The 18,539-nt window shown below is 36.8% G+C and overlaps 1 protein-coding gene across 2 annotated transcripts in view; it reads left to right on the plus strand.

Moving 5' to 3' along the window:
- ctnna1 (catenin (cadherin-associated protein), alpha 1) overlaps positions 1–18,539 on the plus strand; it is a 205,777-nt gene that overhangs the window by 52,002 nt on the left and 135,236 nt on the right. For both annotated transcript variants that reach the window (XM_039775526.1, XM_039775527.1), the window contains exon 7: positions 6,482–6,685. In XM_039775526.1, the coding sequence (XP_039631460.1) occupies positions 6,482–6,685 (204 nt within the window). The remainder of the gene's footprint in view (positions 1–6,481; positions 6,686–18,539) is intronic.

Here is an 18,539-nt window from a genome sequence, read left to right on the forward strand (position 1 = left end):
CACACTCTATCAAAATATTTATGAATAATTCAGTTTATAAATGATGATGTGCTGCCAATTCAATTATATGATTCAGTTTATAACGTATTCGCAAACATCTTGGGTTTTAATATTCAGGTTGAATTTTGCCTTGCTACACTTTTATTAAAAAATGGTCGAATTGTCTGCAAATAAACAAAACTGGGAGAGATCATATGTGGAATGCTATAAATAAGCTCATACAATATATGTAGTTACATAGCCTAATATTTCACAGGCAATTTGTGAGCAAGTACATGACTAGGCACATGAGCAGCACACATTTTAATGAAGCCAATTATTGCCTAGATCCCAGCACTTGCTTGAGTTTCTTTTCGGAGCCTTGTGTTTTGCCACCCTCCCAGATTAGGCTTAAGTGTAATTTTTCTTTACTGATAATATCAATACTATAGCTTATGTTTGTTCTACAATTTACAGTGAAGTTGAATGATAGGCAGCTTGGTACCCTACAGGATTTGCATTTCATTTGTGAAGGTTGGAACTGGACTTTCCCACTAATGTATCAGGTGTAGGAGATTTTTAAGATTTTATTTTCTAAGAATTTTATCATAGGGGTTATTGAGAAAGTGATCATCCTAAATAACCTGATTTATCTGACCATGTTGAAATGCAATAAATTAAATAAATATTACTTAAAATCAATTTTAGTAAATTAAATCATTATTATAGCAGTGTCCCATAAATTGATAAATACCAGTATTTAGGATGTTTTAATTTGCACACACTGTCAGTCTGGCTGCCTATCTTATCAAAATGGATAAGATGAAATACAAGTGTTCCCAAGATGATTGGCAGGTCTGTAAATATTGTTCATATGAGCTTTGAATGCAGGTTCAAAATCGAATGCTGTATCTAGTATTTGCAAGCAGATGCAAAAGTGTTACCTCCCAATCATTTTGGGAATTAAAAAATCTGGAATTAGATTTTATTACCACCAGACAACGTTGCTAAAGTGCATTCTGCAAGATTAATCCAAAAGAGCTGCAGTCCACAGCTAGATCGAAAAAGAAAAGGCAGCAAAAAGCATACATTCTCAACATCACTAGCTGCAAGAACATTCTCTCCCACAAGCCTTGCGAGTGAAAGCCATTGCCTGATGTTCAAACCAGATACTCAATTATCCTCATTGCCAAGAGTTCAAGAAGTGTTAGATTATAGAATGAAGAACTCCAAGAATCAATAGAGAAAGAACAGTAGGCATTTCCATTTGGAGGCCAGTGCAAGTTTGACCGCAGTTGTACCCAGAGAGAAGGACCTCTGCTGGATTGGATGGGTAGGAGTGTGTGGGAAGGTTAAGGAGAAGAAAAAGTGAGATCTGAGCAGAGAGAGAGAGTGAAATAGCAAACCAATAGAAAGCAACAGTGGGACAGTTCCAAAACGTGGAGAAAGGTTCTGGGGATGTTTTAAGAAGCAGTAGTGGCAAACAGGGTAGGTTGATAAACCCATAGCAAACCAATTTGTTGTGCTATGATACAAGTGATGGACAAGTTAAATTTAATATTCTGATTGGGTTTCCTGGATGACAGTGATATTCTTGAAGATGCTGTTCCATAATAAGGTAATGGAGGATGGGAGTTCATGCTGTCACACGGAATTGAAGGATAAAGGCTTATTGGAGGCTTGGTATAGTTCTGCAAATGAAGTGGCATTTGGCTTTCATTATGAGAGGAAAAAGAAAGCGCAAATACAAAAAGTGGATGAGAAGGAAAGAAAGCAATACACCACATGTCTTAAGGGCTGAGCTCGGCTGAAGATAAATGAATAGAGAACCTGGATCTAAGTGCCTCAAATGTCTAAAATCTCCCCTATAATGCCCAAAGTAAACCAATGCGAAAAAAGAAAATGGTTGCCCAACAGAATCTAGGTGCTTTTCTGCTTCGTGCTAGGACTTTAAAGCATATGGAATAAATGGATCAAATTCAGACTGGAGTGGTTTTAGCTTTAAGGAAATGAAGGAAAGATTGTGTAGTGGCCAAGAGGAAGACTGGCAAGATCATCGAGCCTGTTCCAGACTTATGGTTAGTGAGGAGTAATACGGGGTTTTAAAAATTTGGAAAATTTATTGGAGTGAAGTTAAAACCCTTGATACAATGAGCGAGGGCACATTGAGCGCGCAATATTCATTTTAACAGTGGAAAATGAAGAGCAAAAAGATGGGACATGTTTGGATTTTACACTTGTGCTTGTGAATTTGAAACTGTTAATGTCTGAATTAGTAAGAATCACTGCTGAAGATGAGTGTAGGGTTTTAGTCATTAATAAAGTTGGCACCAAATAATTGTTTCAGGATCTGGTGAAGCAAGGCCCAGTTCAACTGTCATCTTTGCGTCTAAAGATAGAGGCAGCTGGTAAGGGTAAGGTAGGGACTACATCAACTGAATATGCAAGATAATTGATATTGTCAGCTGCATAACGTGCACAAATATAACCAGTTTTGAAATGGGAGCAGCTGCATCTTTTCCAAGTTCCCAAAATGAAGCATCTCCAATTGGCAAATTTATGATCCAGCATGAATCAAACCTGTGACAAAAGAAATTCCAATTGTCCAACACAGTCCAGTGGTTTGTTTTAAATAACTTTCCATTTTCATTTAACTTATTACGCAATCGGAATAAAAGGCAGAAGTTTCTTCACGGTTTCATTTCAATCTTAGCTTGCACATGTTGAACTTCAGTTGCTTTCTATACTTGTTTTGTTACTTTTCTATGATGAAATTTAAATGGGTTTCAGTATACTCCTTATGTTCAATATTGTTCAACATTATTTGCCCTCCATGACATACCATGTCCAAGGCAGATCATAGACTGAACTAGTCTAGTCAGAAATAAAAAAGAAAAAATCCATTTATATTTTACCTTGTAGTGGTTATATTAGAATCTTCCATTGACTATGCATCAGTATATACAGTAGGTAAACATTTTAACATAACTAGGAAAATTTACTTTTATCAATTTTAATATAATCTGACTTAACAAAGGGCATTTAGAATTGGTATATTAATGTGTAACAGATAAATGCAGCACAGGAGTTTTAGCCAACCACTTGGTGTCAGAGTTGATTAGCAAAATTGGATGATCGGCACAGATCATTTAAAGAGTCTTTGTCTGGTTTTGGCAGGACAGTAATCAGTGTGGTATTAAGTTCATCTGAGATTATAAGAATGCAGACTTTAATATCTGAAGAAGTTGGCCGGATAATTGATATCAAAGTAGGAAAAAGCCTAAGTACTGATTCAATAAGGGCCTGGTGATTTTTTTTTTTTCTTTTTGATAATGGTGTCTAAGGCTTTAAGTTCAGGGGGTCGTAATGCAGAATCCTCAAACACACTCAAAACTGGTAGATCTTTTAAAAGAAGGCATTAATGTCAGGAGAAAAGGGATTTGAATTTTTTTGCAAGCAATTGATTAAAAATTCTAGTGGGTTTAGCTCCAGACTCTCTTGGCCAGCCCGCAAATGTTGAATTGTAAATTCAGCCATTTGCAGGAGCAATGAATTTAAATTTTTGCCTAGTAAAGAATTCTTAATTTAAGATCAACCATATGATGGTTTATTTTTTTTTTTTTTAATGAGCTGCAGTTTTATTAGAGAAGTTTACATTCTGGAGTAAAGCAGAGTTGGAGCACCAGTGAGGAGCACATGGATGAAGCTAAGGGAGAACCAGAGTAGAATGTATTTGGCCAGTGTGAGCTTTAGAGGTATTACTGGCATTCAGAATGGCAGGTGAGGATGATTGCAGGATGAAAATACTAAAATGGTTTTGAGAGAATTAAAAAGAATATCCTTTTTAAATTTAAAGGAATCAACAAAGCTTAAGGTGGTGCCTGTGTGGAATAGGGTAAGCGTACACAAAGGAGCGTAGCATTCTTCTAAAAGACAATTCATAGTAGGGTGTTTTTTTTTTTTTTTTGTCAACACCTAGAATTATTTCATTCTTTTAAAGTGAAGAATTTGACTAGTCAGATACCCAAAAAGGTTGTAAGTGAAGGGGTCCATAAATGCATGAAGGCATTTTATTTTTAACCACAAATCACTGCAAGAAGATAGCAAAATTTGCCCAAGGAAGCTATAATGCTTTTTGTTTATATAGGTCAATGCTTAATGTGCTTCATATATTCAAATTAGTACAAAAGTGATAAATGCACAGAAAAAGATTGATACACATTAATATCCAGCATTGAAAACTGAAAGTAATTAAATGAGATCAAGTTCTATATTTGAATAAGAGACAACCGATTGCGGTAAAAAATACAACCTGTTAGAAAGTGACCATAAGCAAGTAACATAATTGTGCAACTTAATACAACCCCTAATTCGAAAAAAAGTTGGGACGCTGTGTAAAATGTAAATAAAAACAATGTTTTGCAAATCTCATACCCATATTTTGTTCACAATAGAAGATGTCAAATGTTGAAAGTGAGATTTACTATATCAAGTCATTTTGAATTTGGTTGCAGCAAGACATCTTAGTTTGAACTAGGGGCAGCATAAGTCTGGAAAGGTGGTTCTGGAAAAACAGCTGGGAGTGTGTTTTGCAACAATTGAGGTTAATTTTCAATATTTGTTGCTCGTGATCTTATTTCAGGCCCTCGGGTGGCACTGCATTAAAAAACACCATGATTCTGTCATGGAAATCACTGCATGGGCTCAGGTACACTTTCAGAAATCGGCTGTGAATATAGTTCACCGTGCTATCCGCAAGCACTGGTTAAAGCTCCATTGTGCAAAGAAGTCGTCATATGTGAAAATGGTCTAGAAACGCTGCCATCTTCACTGGGCCAAAGCTTATTTAAAATGGACTGCGGCAAAGTGGAAAACTGTTCTGTGGTCAGACTAATTGAAATTCTTTTTGGAAAACATGAACGATGCATTCTCTGGACTAAAGAGGAGAGGTATAATCCTGGCTTGTTATGAACACTTAGTTATAAAGCTTGCATCTGTGATGGTATGGGGTGCATTAGTGCCTATGGCATTGGCAGCTTGCACATCTGGAAAGGCACCATCAATGCTGAAATATGTACAGTACAGGCCAAAAGTTTGGACACACCTCCTCATTCAATGTGTTTTCTTTATTTTCATGACCATTTACAGCACTCCATCACTGTCCTTTTTGGTCAAATAGCCCTTACATAGCCTGGAGGTGTGTTTGGGGGTCATTGTCCTGTTGAAAAATAAATGATCGTCCAACTAACCTGACTTCTGCACAACACAACTGCTGGTCCCAACCCCATTGATAAAGCAAGAAATTCCACTAAATAACCCTGATAAGGCACACCTGTGAAGTGAAAACCATTTCTGGTGACTACCTGTTGAAGCTCATCGAGAGAATGCCAAGAATGTGCAAAGTAGTAATCGGAGCAAAGGGTGGCTATTTTGATGAAACTAGAATGTAAAACATGTTTTCATTTGTTTCACCTTTTTTTTTAAAAAAGTACATAACTTCGCATATGTTCATTCATAGTTTTGATGCCTTCAGTGAGAATCTACCAATGTAAATGGTCATGAAAATAAACACTTTGAATGAGGAGGTGTCCAAACTTTTGGCCTGTACTGTATATACAAGTTTTGGAGCTCCCATCCAGACAACATCTTTTTCAGGGAAGGCCTTGCATATTTCAGCAAGACAATGCTAAGCCACATGCTGCATCTGTTACAACAACATGGCTTCGTAGTAGAAGAGTCCAGCTGCAGAACTGGCCTGTCTGCAGTCCAGAGCTTTCACCAGTTGAAAACATGTGGTGCGTCACGAAATGAAAAATACAACAGACTACCCAGTACTGTTGAGCAACTGAAATCCTATATCAGACAATCCTATATCAGTTTCCAGATGCTGCACAGTGTTAAACACACTACAACTACAGTTCAAAAGCTTGGATTTGTGTAATCAGGCTACACTTTTGTGCATTTCAGGATTTTCTGGAAATGTTTCATATAAATATGTTTAGAAGTTAGAAAAAACTCATATCTGGAACATAGTGAGCATGTATGACTAGTTAGTTGACAGATTGTGTGACACTGATGTTTTGATACTTGCTCTTTAAACACTGGCCCCTTTTGAAGCCCATTGTATGGGGATGCTTCTTAATCCTCTATGAAAATATAACATTTTTAACAACTACTACGATCTACACCAAGTAACAATTTTTTCATCATTGGTAGGAGTATTCCTTTATAACTCACCGTTAAGTTACTCCCCACTTTACCAGTTTTTTTTTTTTTAAACATAAAGTACAGAATGTAATACCCTTGTCTCTCCTTCAGTGTCTAAAATTTGACAAAAATGCAGTTGTGCAGTTTCAGTTTTTTTTTTTTGTACTTGTGGTTTTTTAGCTTAATTGATATGCTGAGGTTTACTTACTGAATTAATGATTTTTGATATAAACCTGATATTTTAAATTGATGAAAAAAATACAAAAGTAATGCTCATTAAAAATTTTCCCTACAGAAACAAGTCATTATGGATCCCCAGAGTTTCACCGAAGAACGTTTCAGACCTTCTCTGGAGGAAAGGTTGGAGAGCATCATTAGTGGAGCAGCGCTGATGGCTGACTCCTCTTGTACAAGGGATGATCGAAGAGAACGTATTGTGGCAGAGTGCAATGCAGTACGCCAGGCTTTGCAAGATCTTCTTTCTGAGTACATGGGCAATGTAAGTGCTTGAATCCACCATTTTTTTTTTTTTTTTTTAATGCCTTTGTTTTAATGGTTTATTGTGATGTTTTATGCTGAAATGTCCTTCAGTTTTTTGCACACTTAAAAATTATGCTGGGTTTTCCAGGAAGGAAAGAGCATGGCCTGAACAGTATATCCAAATCACTCTTGACATACTGTTCCTTTAGAATAACTCCTACCCCATTTCTCTTCCCGTCCACACCATGATAGAACCATTTAAATCCATCTCCAATCCACCTGGCCTTACTCCCCTTCCATTTAGTCTCATGCACGCACAATATATCAACCTTCCTTCTCTCCTCTCAATCATATCTGCTAACTCTTTCCCCTTACCAGTCCTACTGCCAACATTCAAAGTTCCTACCCTCCGTTCCACTCTCTTTACTTTCCTCCTGCCTCCAGACATGTCTCTAACCCCTTTTCTTCTCCTTCAGCCAACAGTAGTCCAATTTCCGCCATCACCCTGTTGGCTAACAGTACTGGTGGTGGTCGCTGTCAACTCGGCGCTCGACTGATCCGGTATGAAACTTTGTATTGTTGTCCGCATATTGATTTGGCAAAATTTTACACCGGATGCCCTTCCTGACGTAATCCTCCCTATTTATCCGAGCTTAGGACCTGCATGAAGAAACGCAGGTTTGTGCATTCCCTGCGGCTGGGTGTTTGCACAAACTAACAATCATAACTATTACCATTTTCAATATTTGGTTGAAAATTCCTTACATTCAATGACTTCCTGAAGTCTGGGGCTCATGGACCAAGTCCTTGGTTTCCACCCTACTGATGCTTTGTCAGGCTTCTACTACAGTTGTCTTTAGTTGCTCCTTGTTTGTTGGATTTTCTGTGTTCAGTTTTTGTCTTCAGCAAGTGAATCTGCATGTCCAGTTGGGTTGATTTCATTTGATTTTGCCAATGAATATTACACTAGTTTGCATTGAAAGCACTTGTGTTGGCTTTGCAGTATGTTTTGGCTCATTATCTCTCTCTAAACTTAGAAGCTTTGCCCTATCAGTTTTGTAGTATTTGGCTCAATCTGAACAGACAGTATAGTCCTACATGCTTCAGAATTCATCCTGCTACTTCTGTCAGCAGTCATCTCATCAATAAACACTACTATGCGATTTCATGCCATGATCATGCCATGAAACTGCTCCATGTTTCACAGATGAGGTGGTATTAATTAGATTATAAGCTGTTTCTTTTCTCCATACTCTTACCAACATTCTGGTATATATTCATTTTAGTTACCTTTCTCCAATGACAATTGTTCCAGAACTGGACAGGCTTTTAAAAAGTGTTTTCTGGGAAAGTCTAATCTGTCCTTCCTATGCTTGAGGTTTACCAGTGGTTTGCACCTTGTGGTAAACCCTCTGTTTTTTGTTTTTACTTTCATGATGTCTTCTCTTGATAGTAGACTTTTGGTAATATGTTTACCTCCAGGGGGATGTTCTTGGTTTGGCTACAAATTGTGAAGGGGTTCTTCACTAAGGATAGCATTCTGCAGTTTTCCAGACTTTCAGGTGTTGCTGAGTTCACCAGTTAATTCCTTCTTTTTAATAATGTTCCAAGTGGTTGATTTGTCAACACCTCATGTTTCTACTATATCTCTAAAGGATTTGTTTTGTTTTTATCAGCCTAATGAAGGACTGTTTTTTTTACTTGTGTGGACAGTTCTTTGGACCGCAAGTTCACAGTGACACCTTCCAAATGCAAAATCAACTCTTGGAATGAACGCCAGACCTTTTTCCCTGCTTAATAGTTAATGAAATAGTAAAGGAACTGCTCCCACCTGGGTATGGAACCGCATCTTTGTCAGATGTCCAAATACTTTTGAACACCTGGAAATGCTGGGGCTAAGCAGGAAAAAAAAAATTGGTAAACCCCTTAAATTAAAGCTACAAGTCTGCACTTCAATCATCTAATTGCTTTATTTCAAATCCTTGATGGCTCTGTGTACAGAGCCAAAATTATAAAAAATGTTACTGTCCAAATACTTATGAGCATGACAGTATGTGATGATCATGCTTTTCAGTCTTTGGCAACATGATTTTGGAATAATATCCCCTGGTCCTTTGTCAGGCTTGTTCCATTGAGACGTTCAAAGGTCAGATTAAAAGGTGCTTTTAGAAAAACCTTTAGGGTAGCATTTATGCAAGTCAGATTATTCTGTTCTTTTTATTCATTGATAAAAAAAAATGTTTCTATGATTGTTAATGCGACTCTACAGTGGTTTCTGGCTATTGGCTGTGTAAGGCTTTTTTTTTTTTTTTTTAATATAGTGGATGTATTTAGGAAATTTTAAGGCTGTTTTTGATTTGTGTTAATGTGCTCTATACTGCCCTTTTAAACCTTTAGAGAAGGGGTCTATTTTTTGGTAAAAAGAAATAATTGCCACTGGAAATTGTGCTTTTTTTGTGTTTTAACTTCTAACACATAGCCCCAAGGAGTAATGTTTAAAGTCTGCACTTTCAGAATTTTTTGTATTTTCAACTTATGTTTTAGATTAATTTATGCATTGATCTCCAAGTATTTTTCCTAAACATTTGTTCATAAAACCTCACTGAGGCAGTGATGATTAAAGCAGCATTTAAGCAGCTGGTAGTGTAATGTTAAAATAACAGTTGGGACTGCTACAAATGAGTTTCAAAAATTACTTTTCTCGTAAATTATAGACCACCAAATTAATGTTCTCCTGACTATACAGTAAATACTGTGGTCATTTGCATTTTGTATTGCTAATTATTAATTGTAAATTGCTAGCTCTTAAGGAGTAACTTGTACAGTATATGAATACCAGTCTTCACCATACACAATCCATTTTTTTTTTATCTGACTTTGGACATTGCGCATGTCCCCTACTTTGAGTTTAGTTCAGTATGCTCGAAACGGAGAAGGTTAAAAATTAATGGCAGTTTATTTTTTGCTAGCTCATTACTCGTGATATAATTTTAACAAGTGGTTTGCATGAATTTTAATTTTTCTTAGGACATTAATGAGAGTTGTATTAAAACATTATACAACAAATACCTTGCATACAGCAGGAGCACTACAACTAAATTGCAACAAATCTTAGAAAAGCTGGGGCTGTAAATATTAGTTTTTGTGATCTGCCTTTTTATCGGAGTCTTTTTTTCCAGTGAAAATCTGCCAATTTCAATCGGTGGCTCATTGATCAGAGACCAGACCTATAAAATATGGTCAAATGCTAGCAAGAAGAGAGCAACAGTGATTCCCGCATGGGGATCAGTGTTCAGTAATGTTGATTCTACAGGTAAAGGTAAATTTTTGTGTAATATATTTAAAAACGCAAAAATCACGTTTTTGAATTTTAGAGTTAACAACACAGGCATTTGCAGCTATTTAGTAAAATGGCACCCAGTCTAATGAAATGTGAATGTTTTGTTAGATTTGAAATTAAGTTCACAATTACCCAGCCTCTCGGAAAAACTAGGATAAAGGTTAAGCATTTGAAGAATATCCGAAGATTGGCATCTTTACCTTCCTAATTGTAGTACCCGACGCTCCATACAAGGTGGAACTAGTAATGTAGATGAGACTCCCGATATGAGATGCAAGGAAATGTCTTAAGGATGAGGTAAAGGTTTGTAAATCGTTAACATAATGGAGCCATGATGAAGTGGATATGGCAGGTGTTTTCTTCACCCTTATACTTGGGGATGAAATTAGGAAGGTTTGGAAACTATTTAACCATTTGGGCCACTTCTTAGATAGGAAGAAGTCAAAATTGTCATTATCTACAACTTCTTGAAGGCCTAAAATCAGAATGTTAATTGTGGCGTGCTGCATTGTTTATGGATTTTCCATGTTGAGGGAGCCATGGCAAAAGGCATGATATTAGAGTGTGAACTTGAATGAACTTCTCTGGTAACAGTTAGTCAGTGAAGTTAGTTTTATATGGTTGCACTAATGGTGTCCCAGAGGTTCTGGCAAATTTGTCAGTAATATGATGAATCAAAATGAGGGTTCCAATAAGTTGAAAGACCTAAGGAAAACTTGAACAATTTAAGATTTGGCATCAAAGCTGGCTAGTAAAAGTGCACACAAACATTAGAAGGGTAATACAAATATGACTGGTCTTGGTACTTAAATTCCTTCTACCACACACACATTAATAGGTTGATCTTACATGCTTGGATTACCAAGTAGTGGGTAATTTTTGTGGAAATAAATGAGTCCAGGGGCGTTCCTGATGAGAATCTGGAAAAACTTTCATGTTGCATATCAATTTTTATATATTGCTGTTTTTAGAACGGCCTTCTTGGGGTGCTGTGTGAAATGTCTTTGCTTGGCTGTTAGTTGAAATTCTTTCCCTTCTTTGGATTGCTGCAATTGATAAACTTCACTTAATATAAATGCATAAATGCATGTACACAGATTAAAAATGGATGTATATTTGGATAGACAAATTTTTATTTATGCATATTTTCCATCAAGAGTGACTCTGATTTTAAAGCCCTGGCTAGTAATGATGTACTTACATATTCTAAAAATGTGTTGTCAGGTATGTTTGCAATAGAAAATGAAGACAAGTATTAAAAGTGGTAGCATTGCAGCTACTTCAAATATGGACACCAAGGTGTTCATACCAGGTCCATCCTATGTGGAGTTTGCATGTTTTCCCTGTGTCTACTTGAAATTCCTCTGGGTGCTCCGGTTTCCTCCCACAGTCCAAAAACATGCAGGTTATGTGAATTGGCAAATCTAAATTGACCATTTTGTGTGACAGGGGGTGTGTTTGCCCCGCAATTGATTGGCGTGCTGTCTAGGGCTAGTTCCTGCATCGTGCCCTGTGCTGGTTGGCAAAGGTTCCAGCACCCCACAGGCCACCCTCTTAAGGCCTATACAGGTTGGAAAATGACTGACTGACAAGTATTACAAAAGTAAAAGACATATAATTTTTTTATTTTTTTTTTAACTATACAGGTCTATCAAAAATTCAGTTTCTAGAAGCACAAGTTGGACTGTTCAAAGATAGTGTATACATACTCATTGATTTAAAATCTTGGTGACTTTCGGAGAGCTCTGTCTAGCAGCTAATGGAGTATCATCTTCACTTTTCTTTGTCCCTGTAAGTGGTGAAATTGCTTGACTCTGTCTCATGCCAATTAGGGTTTTCATGTCCGATGTTACTTTGCAAACTGCATCTTTTGCTTTTCATGGCTTAATTGTTGGCTGCTAGGTGGTAGATCTCAGTTTAATGTTCCTAAATCATGCTACTTTGCATTTAGCTCACATTAGAGAGCATATTCCGAATTCAAATCAAGTGTATTTTGTGTGGGATGGTGCTTTAGCATGCAGCTTCATGAAATTGTCTCTAAAGGAGTTGATTGTTCAATCTAGAGTACTGGCAAGTGTCATCTGGGAGATGCAAATAGTTCGAGGACTGACGCATTCATTAAGACTGTTCACCAATGTCTTTAATAGTATTTGAATAATTAGTTTTCCCTTACTTGTAGTGCATTTTAATAGTGTAAACACAGATACTAGAAATTTGAGTGCATTGTTAAAAATTTCAATGTGTATAAGCCAGTGCAGAAAAGTGGTTACATGGTGTTAAAGTGTGAAGTTGTTCTTGCATTACTATGAATAAAGTAAACTATTATGATTTTTTTAGTTTTGTGATTGCTGATCAGGAAAAGCATCTAAAATAACAAATCTGCCATTTCTGTGAAGAATGTGGACACAATTTATTTATAGATAAAGGGGACTGTTTTTTTGTATGCTATGTTAGTGGTTAGTATTGCTCCTGTGAAGAGGAGGAATTAAGAGACATTTTTCACCCTACATGGGAAATAACCTTAACTTTACATCTAAAAGTGAAATAATGAGGATTAAAGTGGAAATCTTGAAACCTTATTTAGGGGCCCTGTAGCTTGTGAGTGCTATACCTGTTTGTAGTCCCAAGAAGCAACTGAATCAAGAATTTAATGTTGTCTGGTAGATGAACATATAAGGTACTGGCTTCACTTGTGCCTATGTGGTATATATAAACCCTCTTATCAGAAGTAATGCACTGGCAAGGTATCAACCCTCTAGTAGGGCAGTTAATGAAAATGTTTTAATTATGATATGTTGCTTTACATTGGCAAGATAAAATACTTTTGATTCAATTGTCAAAAATGTATGTGATATTATATATACTATATTATATATATAGTTTGATATGCTGTTTGCATGTCTTTGTTTAGCTGACCTAATGTTAATAATATAACAATCTGATGTTATGTTGGCTGAATTGTGAAATTTTCTGTCCTCCAGGTACATCATGGAGTGCAGAAAGTCTGGAAACCATCCTAGAATCAGCCCTTGTAACTTTGAAAATCTAGTTAATAATAAACATTGAATTTTAATTTTGTGCATTAATTTTGAGCTCGTCCTAGAAAAAATGCTGTGTGCCTCATTGCTGAGTATCACATTGGTCACCATTGAAGTGCTTCCCTTGGGAAGCTATGCCAGCGCCTGTCCTGATTTTTCCTATTTATTGGAATCTGTAATGTCCGCTTTACTTTGGTGACCTTATGCTGCATTCAAACATGCTTCGCAGACCCTACCTCCATCACATGTTTATTGTAATAGCTGAGAAAAATGACTCGGGTTTTTATGGGGATTTGTAATAACAAAATTCATGGCACACAAGATTTCTATAGGGACATAAAACAATACTGACACATCCATTTACTTGTGCTGTATAATCCATATGTTAGATACCCAGCTATATGCTCAGTTTGTAGTTTAGTGTACTGAAACAAGAATGATCTTTTGAATTAAGGACAGTCCTGTCATGTAATAGCTCATTCATTGGCTTTAATAGCACTTCACCTCCCAGACTACACCCTACAATAAGATATGAATAGTTGGGAAAGAAATAAGAAGTGGAAAATTTAATTTTGTGCATATCCAAGGTGCCTTAAATTCTTCTTGTTCTTTGTAGAGTTAATGTGCTTGATCAACCATTTCTAAAAAGCTTGGTCCTGCACCTCTTTCAGTCAGGCCCCTTTCCTTTAAATCTCCCCCCCCCCCATCTATCCTCCTCCACTTTGTTCTGTCTACAACGATGATTCCATTTCCATCAGTCTTTTGCCCACATTCATTTTGTCTCCTCATAACTTATCCGTACCACGTCATTCTATTTTGCTGTACAGTTGTACCTCGAGATAAGAGTTTAATTCATTCCATGACTGAGCTCGTAAGTCAAAATACTCGTATCTCAAATCAATTTTCCCCATTGAAAGTTAATAAAGAGATTAATTCGTGCCAGCCCCCAAAAAACCACCCCAATCTTTTGTTAAATGTTTTCAACATAAGAAAAATGTTTTTATTATGAACAAATATTGTATACAAACAAAATAAAACCTAATGCATAAGAGAATCTAAAGAAATAAACGGATGTTGGCGGAGCCAATTAGCTTATTGTAAGGTTTTTTTTTTTCACTTCACTTTTGCTTAACTTCTAGTTTTTTTTTTTTTTTTCTTTTTTGCCACACTTTTTTGTCACTTTCATTCACATGGGTGTTTCGATAGAAATCTGTCCAAGGAGCTTTGTTTCTTTCTCCCCTTTTAGAATGTTTCTGAAATGAGTTAGGCAAGTGTCATTAAATAGTGCCGCTGCATGACCAGTTGCCACTTTTTCAGAGTTTCTTTTCAATAAAGTCCGAAACTTTTTCCCACATTGCCAACACTTCCTTTATCTCACTTGAAGAGATTGGCTCCTCTGCGATACAGATCTCCTGCAGAACCCCTGTATGTTGCTGCTTCTGTAGTTCTGTCAGCCCCTTCGTCATCAGTTCCTCAAAATGTGCGGCGACAGGCTCCTTGATGGGCTTGTGTTTAGAATTTTGGCTCGAAACTCAAGGCAAAAAATCGACCTAGTGACAGCTCGTATCTCAAAACTCGTATGTTGGGACACTCGTATCTCAAGGTACCACTGTACTTCCACCCCCCGCCCCCCACTTTTGTTGCATCTCTAATTGTCATCCGGATACTTCAACATGTAGGTCAATTCAACTATACAGCCACCTTTGGAATATCAAAAGTATGGTGATGTGGCTTAATGACCAGTGAATAAGGGGTGAGGCAGGTCTTCTGGGAGGGTGAATAAATGTATGTGTGTGTATATGTATATGTATATATCATGTAAAAGACTGTTTTTCCACTGTGGTAGAGGAGCATTTCATATTTGGGTGTACACACCAACACGAACTTGAAATGGCAGCAGCTGGAATATCCTTTGAAGAGGTGGAAGAATGGCATAAAGTAAGCTAGTCTTAAGGAGCTGTATCAGCAAGCTGGGAAATGTGTAGTCGTTTTAATCTCTTTACAGGATTTTTTATTCCCCCAAAGAATGACTTATTATAAATTCAGTGGTGCTGACATTAACAGTTTTGCCTTTCTTGTTGAACATTTGATTTTGTACTATGGGTGTATGTTACTAGACACTTGAAATATGAGCGTTTTGTCATTAAGATATCTATAATATATCTTAGGATCCTAATAGTTTTTTTTTTTTTTTTTTAAATCGTAGTACTGAAGTTGTCTTCCAGATAAAATCCTCTGCTTCATGGTTCTGTACTTGCCTCTATTTGCTTTGGAGTCTTGGGATAGCTAAACTGTCCTTTTTATGTTTGACTCCTTTTATATACAGAGGTTGCTTACACTTAATATTCACAGGTATTGCTTTTTATTCTGTTTGCTGCATAGAAAGTGAGTGAAATGGATGTTTTTGCATCATATGTTCTAAATAGTGCTTGTTTCCTTTATTTATACATATTTGATGAATTGTTTGCAGTTTCCTAATTAGAGCAACTGAACATGAAATGTGCATTACTCCTTCTGGATGTAAATCAAATGTAATAGTAGCAGTGATTTAGGATACATAAAATTTCAGTTTTCTTCTCTCACAATCATTTTATCTATTTACTATATTCCTCATTTTAAACTGAACAAAATTTAGGGGTCACTTTATAGCCCCTCTTCTGTTTTAATTACCTGTGCCAGTGCCTCTGGAGAATTCTTGTGGGGAAATTAGTGTGCTCTTCTTGAAACGACTTGTAATTACATTTAATAAATATCCACAGTAAAGGAATAAATCAGCTGCAAATAGATAAACAAGGTCTAGAAAAGATTAATTGCCACCAAGCTCTGCAAACAAATACTTCAATTAGTTTAAATGGAACACAAATGGCGCTACATGCTGTCAAAAGTACTGGCACACTGAATTTGAGAAGACTGATTTCTTGGCTTCAGGTATATGTCTTGTGTGACTGGTTTATTCTGTTGGTAAGAATTACTTGGAATTTGTTTACAAGTTTTTAGCAGTACATAGAATATCTGAAATTACATTATGAAGGGAGCAAAGCTTATCCATTCAAGTGCTTTGTGTGTTGTACTGACACAAACTGTTTTAGTAACACCTGTTACAAGAGACCGTAAAGGTGATGCAGCCTAACCGAGATTATTGCAGAGGTTGTGCAGTAGAGACATCTAATAGTATACCCATTACAACAGGTGACCTTGCACATGCTTTGTCACCTTTCGCATGCTAGACCCAAACATTCATGCAGAAATCGCTGCAATAGTTCATTTTCTGTGCACAATTACAGATTTTATGCACTTCGATCTGAGACCCCCAATTACTTTTAATAGCATTGTTTTTCAACCATGCATGAGCTTTCTGTGGTCTGTGAGAACTGTTCTTTTACAGAAAATTAATACACACTTTTTCCCCTTCTGCGTGTTTTTGTTAAAGCCAGCCATGAGTTTTCCATTTTAGTCCTATGAGTATTTTCACCAGTGTTTTGTCAGATTCAGATCACATGGAATTTGCATCTATCTGAATATGTTGTTAAAGGCTGTGATTCCATTCATTCCTTGTTTAATTTTCAAGAAAACTCAATATGTAAAATCCACCTTTGCAGTGTTCAGCGGTTCATGTTTCCACATCTTCTTGTGAATGTTAAATAAAATCCACAATTCCCAGTGTTTTTTCTAAGCCTGACTATATTGACTGTCTATGTTGACAAAGTGATTAGCGCAAGGAGAAAATAAAATGGACGAGAGCTGAAAATGAAGCGTTTAGAACATGTAAGGTTAGTGCTTCTATTTTGGGTATGATTTGGTTTTCTGTTGGATCACCTTCTGGTGTGATGTGAATTACTGGTTAGTGTAGTTATCAGAAGTCCAGATGTTTGTACAGCATAAATTCCTATCTGTCCATCTAACCATCCGTTTAACATTCTCCATTACCAAAATGTTAACAAGCGGGAATAAAATTACAAGCCATTGTTTTCTTTTGTGCGACTTTATTGTGTATCAGGTAAACTGCATCTTGGCCTCTCAATTTCCCCTCATTTTAAGTTTGTAATTTTGCATAGCAGGTCAGTTGAGCTTACCACAGTAGTTACAATAATGTATATTCAATGTAGAGCATGTTCATTTTGATTTAGCATTTTTAAATGCGATATTGAGTTGGGAGTGTGGGAGATGAAAGAATAGGTTTCTAAATAGAACTAAATTTGGTGTTACTGAAATTGACCATTTATTCTGCAGCTAAATGTGCTACCGCCTTCTTCCACACCACATGGTCTGCATCTCCATGCTCCCATCCCATTGTCTTTGCACGCTGCTGGCCTTACCTGTCATTGATTACTTGGCCTTTGTGAGCACATATGAGGCTTTCAAGTGGCCACAGAACCAGGCAGATGGATTTTAGCAGTGAGGATACTCTTTTGGACTGCTGGCCGGCTTCTCCAGTTATCCCAACTCCCAACAATCTGTCAACATTGTTTGTAGGAAATCGAGTGTACATCTGTATTACTTGGTGAGCAGAGGTTAGTCACAGAATAATAAAATCAATTCATGAATACAAATCTGTTTTTAAGGTGGTAAATTTTAATAGGGAAATGTTACTTTTAGTTTCAAACCCAATGATCAGTGAAGTTTCACATAGTTTCCACAGAAATATAACCACCCTCCTCAGAATTTCAGTTCCCCCTTACAGATTCTTAACCTGGCTGCCCCCTTATCGATTCTTACCTGGGTTTAGACATATAATGTACCAAAATAAGGATTGAAGAAGCCGTTAAGAGCACTTGATGCAAAATACAACTTGTTTAGCTGCAGAAGCAGTACTTGCTATGCTGGTAAACATAAATTAGATATTGCATACATTATAGACTGTCCCAGATGAGGAAAAACAGATACGCAAACAGTCATGCACTGACATTGTGAGACCATCTGTTGGACTGCATGTGAGTGCTATGGATCTAGTGTAGGCCACAGGTATGCATACCTTAACTGTGGAATAGCACAAGCTGATTTTTGAGCTTTACGTGCCTTTTTTCAGTGTACAAAAACCAAACGCCAGTTGCATCATGTTGGCATTAAAATTTTCATATGTTTGTGTGCTTTGGATTTTAGAATTTTGGATTAAGGTACAAAACCTGCATATACAGTGGAACCTCGGATCACGACCATAATTCGTTCCAAACCTCTGGTCGTAAACAGATTTGATTGTGAACTGAAGCAATTTCCCCCATAGGATTGTATGTAAAAAAATATATATATATATTTTTTCAAAGATTTTTAAGCACAAATATTAATTACACCATAGAATGCACAGTGTAATGGTAAACTAATGTAAGTAAAAACATTGAATAACACTGACACAAACACTCAGGCTCCCTGCTCAGCTGCTGGGTCTCTCTCTCTCTCTCTAGCCCTCTCTGTCTCAGTTCGCGCTATAGCCTTACAAGCCGATCGCTATATACACCTTGTGACCCAACCCATTGTTTGCCCTCCACATTACTGGCAGT

This window comes from Polypterus senegalus, chromosome 13, assembly GCF_016835505.1.
Source record: "Polypterus senegalus isolate Bchr_013 chromosome 13, ASM1683550v1, whole genome shotgun sequence".
NCBI lineage: Eukaryota > Metazoa > Chordata > Cladistia > Polypteriformes > Polypteridae > Polypterus > Polypterus senegalus.